This window comes from Solanum pennellii, chromosome 1 (genome assembly GCF_001406875.1).
Source record: "Solanum pennellii chromosome 1, SPENNV200".
NCBI classification, from domain to species: Eukaryota; Viridiplantae; Streptophyta; class Magnoliopsida; order Solanales; family Solanaceae; genus Solanum; species Solanum pennellii.
In genome coordinates, this window is record NC_028637.1 from 15,292,896 (window position 1) to 15,305,225 (window position 12,330).

At 37.5% G+C, this 12,330-nt stretch overlaps 1 protein-coding gene across 1 annotated transcript; it reads left to right on the forward strand.

Annotated features, from left to right (window-relative positions):
- The first annotated feature begins 5,556 nt into the window (after nucleotides 1-5,556).
- On the forward strand, nucleotides 5,557-7,151 carry LOC107017973. The gene is made up of 2 exons (XM_015218294.1): nucleotides 5,557-5,727; nucleotides 6,000-7,151. Exons 1-2 carry the CDS (start codon nucleotides 5,557-5,559, stop codon nucleotides 7,149-7,151), a joined length of 1,323 nt encoding a protein of 440 aa, XP_015073780.1.
- Nucleotides 7,152-12,330: the final 5,179 nt, after the last annotated feature.

Genomic DNA, 12,330 nt, shown 5'->3' on the forward strand with positions numbered 1-12,330 from the left:
GAAATCCAATACTTTTGATAAACAATTTTATGGTTTCTTTCCAATCTTTTTTTCTATATATATATATATATATATATATATATATATATATATACATGTGAAGACTTACCGAAAAATAGTCAACCTCTTTCATGAAATGATGTGACTTTTATGAAAAGTTGTGACTTTCATGAATAGTTGCAACTTTAATGAAGAGTTGTTACTTGTGAAAAGTTGTGACTTTTATGAAAAGTTGTGACTTTAACAAATAGTTGCAATTTTTATGAAGAGTTGCGACTTTTATGAAAAGTTGTGACTTCTATAGAAGATTGTGACATTTATAAAATGTTGTGACCCTTCCAAATAGTCTTAACTTTTCCTATTAGGCACAATAAATATTTCTTCACACTACAGTTTATTTTCAATAAATAGAGGTGTTTCCTCTCATTTTAAAACAAATAAAATTTAGAACATTTTTTTTCTTCTTCTTCTTCTTCACAATTATATATTTCTGTACTTTTCTCATGAGTGGTTCAGTGATACCATTGGTTATGTTAGAGATCTTGGTACGTATTTTGCCGTCATTAATTTATACTTATGTTATTAAAGTTAAATGATACGATGTAATAATTTTCATTTTCCTATATATTATAAATATTTTATGTAAGATAATATAGTGTTTTAGTTTTAATGACCGATAGATTTTAAGTATTATTAAATTCTCATGAGAAGAATTGGTAATTTTATACTTCTTATTCAGTTATATTTTCACCAGATTCATGTAAATTTCCACCATGTTCATTCTCTATGTAAATTTACACAAACTTTTTCCTTTACTTATAGATCAAATCTCATGTGTTTTCAAAAACTAAAAATGAATGTACAATCAAAATCTAATTTTTATTTTTTTTACTCAAATAAAAAACCTACTACCTTATCTATTTTTTATTTACAACTGTTATTTACGGTAGCGGGGCACCCTTCATCCATTGAGTAGTTTATATTATTATTAAGTAGAAATCACATTTTTGTGAGAGGAATTTTGGGTTGCAGTGAATCCTTCTCCAAATAATTGTTATTGCGATGAAAATATATGTAAGTTTTTATTAATTTTAACATTTACGACTCATTTACAAAGTAGTTTATAGTTTCCTATCATCTATTTTAAATTTAAAATGTACCCTAGCAACACACAGCTATTCCACAACATTACAATGATATTTTGAAATCTAAGAGCAAACTAGAGTTCATTACATGATTCGCTATAGGTCGGATTAAATTTATGAATTTTTTATTTTCAATTTGTTTGCATTGCTTTAAATTATCCAGCTTTTAGGTGTTTCTGCTAAGGTCATTGTGGCGTATGTGTAGGAGACGAGAAATTGTTTTATTCCCTCCTTGGCAATGTGTTTTTTTGTAATTTTTCTTGCGAATCTAATATAATATGTTGATAATAATCTGCTTGACCAAGAGGGAGTCTCAACTTTTAGAACAAGTACTCGAGAATGTATGTCATAATTGTTAGATGAGACGAGGCATATCACAAACATTTTACATTTCCTTCGGCCATACAAGATACCTTACTGTAAATGGTGTACAAAGTCAAAAAGATAACCATCATGGGTATACTTAACAAGGATCATTACAAAGTCTGTAAACATGCATATGTAGTGAAAGAAGGATATTTGGAGTTTCTCAGTTTGCTTACTCTTGTATAAGTTTTGCTCAATCTGAATTTTGACAGTTGAAACCTCATTTAATTGTGAACGCAGATTGTTTTGGTTGACAAGTGATTTTCCAGGCCGTAGTTTAGGACTTGGAAAAGCATAGGATCGTTGTGGTCTTAATTTGAGACAATCAAGCAAGATAACAAACAAAAAGAAATGAAGGGTAGTTTGAATTTAAACTGATTTTTACTTGGCTGATTATGCTCGCAACCACTCCCTGTGGAATTCGACCTCAACTCGACACATAGAATTGGAAGAAGTGTTCTGATATGTTAAGTCATCTGCACCTCAATTTTTTAGACCTAAAGGTTAATAATAAAATAATTGCACATACTTTTACTTTCACCGTTTATTTTCACAGAAGACTTTTTAGTTCCCTCTATTACCTAACCCCTACTGCTAGTCCCCATTATCCCCACCCCTACAATTGGTGTCCGTCACACGGGCAGATTACTTCATCTTAATTTCGTGAAGAAGGTTAGCCCAATGTGAAACAGTCAAGTCTCACTCAACTCAGCCCCTTTCCTAGTCTAGTCTGCCTAACATTTTAAGGACGTTTTACTATTTTTAGTTCGATTATTTTTCAGACTTTCAATAATGAAGCAAAGACATAAATATACGGTCAAACCCAACTTTTATACTTATAATCAAAACAATACAAAGGACTCGCGTTCAATTCCGACTTTAGGCACAATCGCAAGTCGATTGCTGCCTTCGACACTTTTTTAAAATACTCACGTTTTTTCTAAGTGTCTTAGTAAAATTAAAGACTTAATATTCATCCTTTCACTCTTAGGATAACAAGTCTATCCCCCCTTTCTGCCTTTCAAAACGTTCAACACACAAGGCTATCCATTTATAGAATATGTGGCAGCCTTGTGTTTTACATTGCATAGAGTTGTAACACATGTGTAACACTTGTCAAGCACTTAGCGAACTAAATTAAAATTTAATTGACATCCTGAATTGATAAGATATTTCAAATATTTAACTCAAAAAGCTATTACAAACAAATGAATCTGGACACAAGCGGTTAGAAAAAGGTAACCGCCGCATGAGCTTGGCATGTGACATGGCTGATTGGATTTCGGCCCTTTTCTGAATTTTCCCTCCTTACTTTTGGCTTAGATACAATGTTTATACATTGCCTATTCATTGTATCATCAAATTCCACCTGAATCCATTTGCCTATTTTCTATGTTTGTGCACCACCAATGCCTTTTCGCTGTCTTGCCTTGGCCATGTTATATTTTTATTCACTCGTGCCATTTATTTTTTTCTTGCTGTATTTGAATCACATTTACTATGCTTTTAATTAGCTCAGGTCAATTTTCCAGCACTTGACCAGACCATGTGTTTTTCGCATGCAAACTTTGCCCACAACCAATGTCTATCAGTGCCCATGACATTTCATGGTCTGTTGCCTTGCCAACGTCCATTTTATGTCATGACATTGCCTTTCCAACTTTTTTTTACACACTTATTCATGCCAACACTTTTCTCATACAACGCATGATTAATTCCACCCCCACTTTGGAACTTGAAAAAGTCAGTCATGCTAACCCTTTGCCACCACCGTGCTTATGTCGAGTTACCTGGTCTGGACACTTACAAACTTCCCCCACCCAATGGAACTCGAATTCCCCGTCGAGGACATTCCTCATCTGATCCTATTTGGATTCCGGACAATAATCATATCATGTCCATCATCTTCATCTTCAACCAACGCCAAAGAGTTTATATTATATGTTCCTTCCTCGTTGTTCTTTTCCCTTTCCAATTTGATAGCAAGCATGTCATTCATTTTTAACTTGCACCGGACAGTCCCTTTTCTAATGTTAATCGCCACAAGTAAAGCATCCCCCAAGCTTTCCTTTCTTTTATTTGGAAAAGAAGATTCCCCTTGTCTAGTTTTCCCATCTTTATCTTCCTTTTCGGCAACTTGGCCCTTCCACTTTTTCTTCCGCTCCTTTCCCTAAACTTTTTGTATGAAGTGAAAAGAATCTCTTGGGTATTCACCCTCATTGAAGTCAGCAAACTTATCTACTGCCACTATGGCAAAATTGAGAGTTTTAACATTTTTTCTTCTTCACTGTCTTTGTGCCCATCCCTTAAATCTGCTTATGAACTAGTGCAACTTGTCTTCCTCAACCATGTTTCCTCTATTCAACATCAAGGATGAAAACTTCTTTAATATAAGCCCTCACCGTGCTGTTTTGTTTCAAAATCCGCAGCCCGTCCCTTGCCAACCAAGACGAATTGCTTGGAAGGAATTGAGTTTTCAATTCATTATTCAACATTTCCCACATTTCAATTTGTGGTAGATTCAAACTTTCTACTTCACCAACCTTTGTTCTCCACCAAAGCTTGGCATCATCACTAAAGTACATTATTGTGACTGACACCTTCTCACCATCGGGAACCTTGATGCCTTGAAGTAGTTTTCGACATCCCAAAGAAAGTTCTTCAATTCCTTAGCACTCCTCATACCATTGTAAGAATTAGCTTCTGGAACCTTCATCCTTATGGAGTTATTTATCCCTTGCAACGCCTGACGTAGAAGAAGAATTCAGCAGACAAGTCTTCTTTCTCTCTGTGAACAAGTTGCATCTCTTGTTAGGCAGTTTCATGTTTGGCTGCATATTCTGCCTCCAACAACAAAAACTTTTTCATTCAATACCTCTTTGGTCAAGGTGATTTCTGCATTTACCCTTTGAATTTGAGTGACCAGATCAACCAAGTCTCCCCATCATTTATCCCACCAATAAGCGCTTCCAATCCTGTCACCATCTCCCGCATTTCCATCAGCCATCGAATAAACTAAGCAACGCTCTGATACCAAATTGTCACACGGGCAGATTACTTCACCTTAATTTCATGCAACAGGTTAGACCAATGTGAGGCAGTCAAGTCCCACTCAACTGAGCCCGTTTTGTAGTCTAGCCTGCCTAACATTTTAAGGACGTTTTACTGTTTTTTGCCTTCGTTAATATTTTAGACTTTCAACAATGAAACGAACACCTAAAAGTACAAGAAACCCAAACTTTATATTGATAATCAAAACAAATATAAAGGACTCACTCGTTGGCACAACAATTCTGTCCAACTTCGACTTCGACTCCGACTTAAGGTACAATCACAAGACGTTTGCTGCCTTTGTCACCTTTTTAAAGCCCTCACATTTTTTCAAAGTTTCTTCGTGAAATACAAAACTTAATATTCCCTCTTTCACTCTTAGAATAGCAAGTCTATCCCCCTTTTTTGTCTTCCAGGACGTCCAACGCACAAGGTTGTCCATTATAGAACTTATGGCTGCCTTGTGTTTTATATTGCATTGTGTCGTGACACATTTCTAACACTTTTCAACCACTTAGGACACTAAATTAAACTTCGGTTGACATCCCTAGCTGATAAGATATTTCAAATTTCAAATTCAAAAAGGTATTACAAGATACAAATTTATCTGGACACAAGCGATTACAAAAAGGTAACTGCCGCATGTACTTGGCATTTGACTTGGCTGATTGAATTTCGGCCCTTTGCTGCATTTTCCCTCCATAATTTTTTCTCCAATACAATGTTCAAACATTGTATATTAGTTGTCTCATCAAAGTCCACCAGAATCCATCCGCCCATTTTCCATGCCTGTGCACGACCAACACCTTGCCGCTGTCTGTGCTCTCTTGCCTTTCCCTGTTATCTTTTTATTCAATCGTGTCACTCATTATTTTCTTGATGCGTTTCATTCACATTTGACTACGTTTTAATTTAGCTCTAGTTGATTTTCTCGCACTTGACCTGACCATGTGTTTTTTGCATGCAGACATCACCCACAACCAATGTGATTGACATGAATGATGTTGTCGTGGCTCAACCCGCCGCCGCTGATAAAAATAAATTGATTAGGCAGTTGATGCAGCAGATTGCCGAAATGAGGGTCGAAATGCAAAAAATGCAAGATTTACCTAATCCAAGAGATGGAAGACCTCCACTCCACTTTCCTCCACCAAGCACGGAACAGGTTCAGAACCTTCTCTCTAACCCCTCCCAAAATCCTCCAACCATTGACTTAACTACCCCCAATCCCCGTCACGCCACCATGTCGTGTCAAGTACCACACATCCTCAAAATATTAACCTTCAAATCCTCCATCTCCCTCAAAACCAAAGTACGAACAATGCTCAAACCTTCCCCCATCTTCAAAACCAAAATACCGATCCTCAAAATTTCCCCCAAAATTATCAAGCCACTCAAAATACCCAGAATCCCTCCATTGTTCCACCCATACCTCAGAAGACTACTTTCCAAATCCCAATTCCAAATAAACCTTATGCCAACTGTTCCGAGCTTGATCACTATAAGGAACAGGAGAGAGAGTGGAGGTCAAAAGAAGAGGTAGTGAAGGTGAATATGAAAGAAGACATCAGGAAAGCCATGAAGGATTTGCACTATATTTCCGAAGTCGATGGATTGAGCTATAAGGATTTATGCATCCATCCGAATCTCGACCTCCCAGAAGGGTTCAAAGTGCTAAAGTTTGTCACTTTTAATGGAACAGGAAATCCTCTAGCACATATGAAAGATTATTGTGATCAACTCGTGGGAGTTGGCAAAAACGAAGCATTATTGATGCGTCTCTTCGGTCGAAGTCTTAGTGGAGAAGCTCTGGAGTGGCTTACATCACTGGAGCTGAAACAATGGAAAATTTGGAATACACTCGCAAAAGATTTCACGGAAAGATTTGGACACAACGTAGAAGATGCCCCAGATCGCTACTACTTGGAGAAGATCAAACAGAAGTCTACACAAAATTATCGAGAGTACGCTTTTCGTTGGAGAAAAGAGGCTGCAAGAGTTCAACCTCCAATGTCCGAACGTGAGATCACTGAAATGTTCATTCGTACTCAAGAGCCTGAGAAATATGAAAGAATGTTGTGTCTGATGGGACAAAAGTTTGTCGAGATTGTCAAAGTGGGAGAATCTTTGGAAGACGGTTTCAAGACTGGAAAGCTCACCAAATTTACCGCATTGCGATCTAATGGAAAATCAACTAGAAGTAGTGATATGGATAAATCAAAAGGAAAAGTGGAGGAGGTAAGTATGGTCACGGCTACCCGTATGAGACCAGCTTCTCAAAGGAAAAATCAAAACCATAATGTCAATCAGGAAAAATTTCCTCGCCCAAAATTTAGGAAGGCTCCTAAAGTATTTACACCATTAAGGGAATCTCAAACTCAACTTTATGAAAGGTTGAAAGCAATGGGTATGCTCTATCCTATAGAAGGAAGACCAGCCAATCCTTTGGGAAAATTTTACAGAGCTGACCACAGATGTGCTTACCATTCAGGAGCTATTGGACATGACACAGAGAATTGTTCAACTCTGAAGCACAAGATACAAAACATGATCAACAACAACTTGATCAATATTGAGGAAACCACCTGAATGGATGACATATTGGATGTTCAAGAGTGAGTACAAGACATTTCTGAACTGAGTCATTTGAAGATATTCATCATCAAAGGTCGAGAAGAAGAACGCCCAACATTGCCAAATTTTTCATATGAAGTTTTGTTACATTTCTTTTGAAAATGTATTTAATCCTTTTTCCCCCATTTTATCGCACATTTATTTTCTGAACTACGTTCGACCTGAATTCTCAAGAATGAGATACGTAGGCGGCCCATGTCGGCCTCGGTCGTTTCTTTATCAAAACTTCCTATTTTGGTTAATCCTGGAGAGGGGAACTACGTTTGACCTGATTCCTGCTCCAATGGGATACGTAGGCGCCACAACGGCTCGGTCATATACCCAGTAAGATTTCCATTTCTCTTCATAATGGAAACTGGGAAAGAATTTTTTAGAGGATCTCAAAAATTCATTTGAAGTTGGACTTCTTTAACAAGTCAAAACAGAAGACCAAAATTCTACGGAGATTAGCTTGGGGTGGATCTAAAAAATTACGACAATCTAGTTTGCAACTGGGACAGAATTTTTGAGATGATCTCAAAAATTCCACAAATGTCATTTGTTACTTATTGAGGTAAACTGGGACAAAAATTTGAGGAGGGGCCTCAAAATTCCAGAATGAGCAACCTCAGAGTTAACCGAACAAGTTATGAGAGTTCTTATATATTGTAGACCGGGACAAATTTTCGAGGAGGGTTCTCAAAAGTTCCATCAAATATGTCATATAAAGGACGGGCGAGCGTGTAAGCCAACTGCAAGAAGGAGCATGGAGACAAGACCAACACAAATCAGTCTTTCAATCTAAGAATTTTTCTTTGAACGCAGGAACATTGAAGTCACAAAAATGGCTATATAAAGCTGTCATGAATGGCAAAAGGCGTCACTTGCACCCATCGTGGACTCATCGACGAAACCTAGAAAATCTTCAATCTCATTTTATCTCTATTTCTTTATATTGCCTCAAGTGATAAACAAGTTTCTTTTATCTTGCAGGAATATTAAGGCCGAACACTGCTAGATTCTTTCGAAGTTACAAGAAACAAAGTGCAGGAGGATTGCTAGTTATGAGTCATGATCAAAGTTACCGTTGGACTCATCATAGCCTAATCTTGATAAGCCAAACGACTCAATCTAGTTCCTCAACTTTACTTCTATTCTTTACTTCATCATCGATACTAATGTTTGGTGTCGAGCTTTGCAGGTGATAGTATTGCTAAAGTCAAAGTCGTATATTAAAGCGACATCAAATTTGAAGATGATCAAAGTGACACTAACTTAGAAGTGTTGCAAGGGAATTTGCCGAGTCCATCACATCAGAAAGATGATGGTGACCACAATATCTCCTTCACAGTCAAAATTATCGAATTGGTACAAGTTTTCGATAAATGATTTAAAACGACTGCAAAAAACTCAAATTCTGCTGAGTTTGTCAAGGAAGACGAGAGTGTCTTTATTTTTCATGTGAATGAATTAAGTCATTCACCTCGATAATTCATTCTTTTAAAGAACAAAATCATAGTCGCGACGTGCATAAACGTCAATTTAGTTTTTTTTTAGTATGTTTGTCGCGTAGCAATTTCGGCGTACTTTGTTTCTTGAATATGTCAGAGTCATAATTCTTATTTGTTGGGTATCCACCCCATAAGTGATTATGTGTTTTGATTGGCCAATCAAAGACTTTAGCATATAGTTTGTTGGGTGATCCACCCCATAAGTGGTTCGTATAAATGCTTTTCCATTTCAGGTTTCTATTTTTGAATCAGTTGGAGCATTATCGAGCCATCCACCTCGTTACAGATGGAGCATTATCGAGCATCCACCTCGTTACAGTTGGAATATTGTCGAGCCATCCACCTCGTTACAGTTGGAGCATTATCGAGCTATCCACCTCGTTACAGTTTGAGCATTATCGAGCCATCCACCTCGTTACAGTTGGAATATTATCGAGCCATCCACCTCGTTAGAGTTGGAATATTATTGAGCCATCCACCTCGTTACAGGTGGAACATTATCTAGCCATCCACCTCGTTACAGTTGGAATATTATCGAGCCATCCACCTCGTTACAGTTGGAATATTATCGAGCTATCGACCTCGTTACAGTGGAATATTATCGAGCCATCCACCTCGTTACAGTTGGAATATTATCGAGCCATCCACCTCGTTACAGTTGGAATATTATCGAGCCATCCACCTCGTTACAGTTGGACTATTATCGAACCATCCACCTCGTTACAGTTGGAACATTATCGAGCTTCCACCTCGTTACAGTTGGAATATTATCGTGTCATCCACCTCGTTACAGTTGGAATATTATCGAGCCATCCACCTCTTTACAGTTGGATAATTATTGAGCTATCTAGCTCATTACAGTGAACTCCAAAGAGGAAAAAACTATCCCAAAATCAAGGGTTTTCCTAGAAGCAAGAGGCATTTATATCACTTATGTGAAAGACATGGGAATATGAATTGTTTATTTCAATCTAGTTCCAACAATATGAAATTTACAAAGAGCGTCTAGCTAGATTCAAAGGTGAATCAAACAGGAATCTCAACGAAGATTTTACGATTCCCGTAAAGGATGCTATTTGAATTACATTATCAAAGCAAGATAATTATTTTCAATCAAGACAATGCATTACCCCAGAAGAGATAGTTATTTTATTATTATTTATTTATCGATCAAGTCGATATATTATTTGGAGGTCGTCTTGCCGTTATCTTCAAAACAGACGATATAAATATTCATGCATTACGAGTTAAAAATCATGTATTGCGGAAAACCATGCATCGCTGAGAACATGCATCGCGAAGAATCATGCATTGCGAAAAGTCATGCATCGCGAAAGTCATATACTGCTGAAAAATCATGCATTACGGAAAATCATGCATTCCGAGTCAACAATTATACACGACGAGAAGATTCCATGCCTCATCAAAATTTATATATCGCGAGAAGATTTTATGCCTTGTTGAAATTTAGACATCGCGAGAAGAGTTCATACCTCGCCGAAATTTATGCATCACGAGAAGAATCCATGCCTCGTTGAATTTGCACATCGCGAGAAGATTTCATGACTCGCTGAAAGTTATGCATTGCGAGAAGATTTCATACCTCGCAGGAATTTACATATCACGGGAAGATATTCATGCCCCGCAAGAGGACATACACGGGTACAGAAAGGGGAAATTGGGTATCCCAAGAGGAATATTTATCCATCGGCCTCAATTGCATTCTGTATTTTGATAAAAGTAAACATCAAGAAGAGCATCGAAGATGACGACAAAAGAAACATCAATATCGCATCAGCATTTATTCATTTATTTCGACGTCAAGTATAGAATACATTGAAGATGATATTGCAAAACGCAAGGCATAAGCTTTATTTGCTGGACGCCAGACCGATCGAGTCGACGTCGATTTGAGGAGAACAATGAAGTGTCGACACGGTAAAAAAGACACTGTCTCCCATCCTAATTGCATTTTTACGCTGACGAGTTTTATCTCAGTCTTTTTCGAGAGCATCCAAAAGGATGAATTCTCCAAAAACCACAGGTGCGGACGACATCAAAAAGGATGCAGCACAACATGGAACTTTTTCTTAGCAGCGAACTGGGACACAGTCCAAAGAGGAATGCCAAAATCTTAGGACGCGAGCAAAGGAGCGACTTCCACCACAATCGAACCACCTCTCTCGAGCATGCGGGTCTTTCTTTAGTTCTGTCAGTTTCAGTCTCGCATCCGGAAGTTTCTATTTATCAAAAGCAAGTTTCCAATCTGAGTGACAATACGCCAAGAGCTTCAGAAATATGTCCGTGTAAGTTCTTAATTATAGGTGTGAAGCGCGCCACATTCATGGCTAAGAGGTTACAAGCCTCCTTTTCTTACTCGTTAATTTGCCACTTGTCCAAAACCAAAAGGTTATCTAGCATAATAGATTTCCTTTTCCACCGATCTAGTCGAACTACACACAGCCTGATTCCGAAGATTTAAGGATATGTAGGCAGATTCAATGTTGAAACTCGGCTGTATTCCAACATTCGCTCTCGAATTCTAATCTCGAGCATTTCGATACCTTCATAATTCGGTATCGAGTTGGCTTTTGATTCTTTAAAAATCGTGCGTTAAATCAAGCTTATCGAACTACAAGTGGCCTGAATTCTCATATAGCCTGAGATATGTAGGAAACCCGTTTCAAGGGTTAGGCCCTAATTCCTTAACATTTTACCAAATCCTTCCCTTAAAGATGAATGGGGTTGGTCAAAATTGGTTTGGTCAATTTCATTTTCCTCGAATTGCTTGCATCAATCCAAGTAAAATGAGGGACATCTGTTGACACCCAATTTTGACCCTCTCCGATAGGAATTAATTCATGAGCTTCTTAAATTTTCCAACCAATTTAAAATAATTAGCTTTACAATATATATATATATATAATGTTTTGCGTTACTTTGAATAGTTTTGTCATTTCTTATAACTTTTAGATAATATATATATTTTACATCATTACGTACATAATTAGTATATTATATGATTATTCAAAAACCATCTCAAAAATATTTTAATTTTAGTAAGTATTGTATTAAACTAATTTACTTCAAATTATGGTTACATTTTGAATCATTATTTTACAATTAAAATAATTATTTTATTCTGTTAAGATTAAGAAGCTCATTAATTAATTTATATTGATTCCGACTATTTAGTTATTAGTGAAATTCTTAAACCCATTTGGACAAATCATTTTTTGGGCCATTTACACAAATTCCCTTTTATTCCCAATCCCAGCCCATTTCTTTTCTGGCCCACTTCCCATTTCTCCACCCTCAACCTTTTTTCAACAATAATTTCAGCCCAACTCCTCCCAGGCCCAGCTCTTTTCTACCCGACCCAATTTCCCTTTTTTCCACCTCTATTCCCAGCCCATTTCCCTTTTTTCCATCGACCCGACCTAACCCCAAATCCAATAATCGACCCGACCAAACCCCTTCCTTCTTTCCCCCTTCACCCACGCGTTTCCCCAAAAACAGACGCCCCATTCCCCAAAACCCAGCAAAAACGGAAACCTCCCCGACGCCGAAACCCAGCAAATCCCAGTATCCCCACGTGACCCCCCTCCATCTTCTTCTTTCCCTTTTCCAGTTCCCCCCCCCCC

Coding starts and splice junctions, on each gene's coding strand:
- LOC107017973 (XM_015218294.1), top strand. CDS start 5,557: ATGAATGATGTTGTCGTGGCTCAACCCGCCGCCGCTGATAAAAATAAA. Junction 5,728..5,999: donor CTCCACCAAGCACGGAACAG/GTTCAGAACCTT, acceptor CCCATACCTCAG/AAGACTACTTTCCAAATCCC.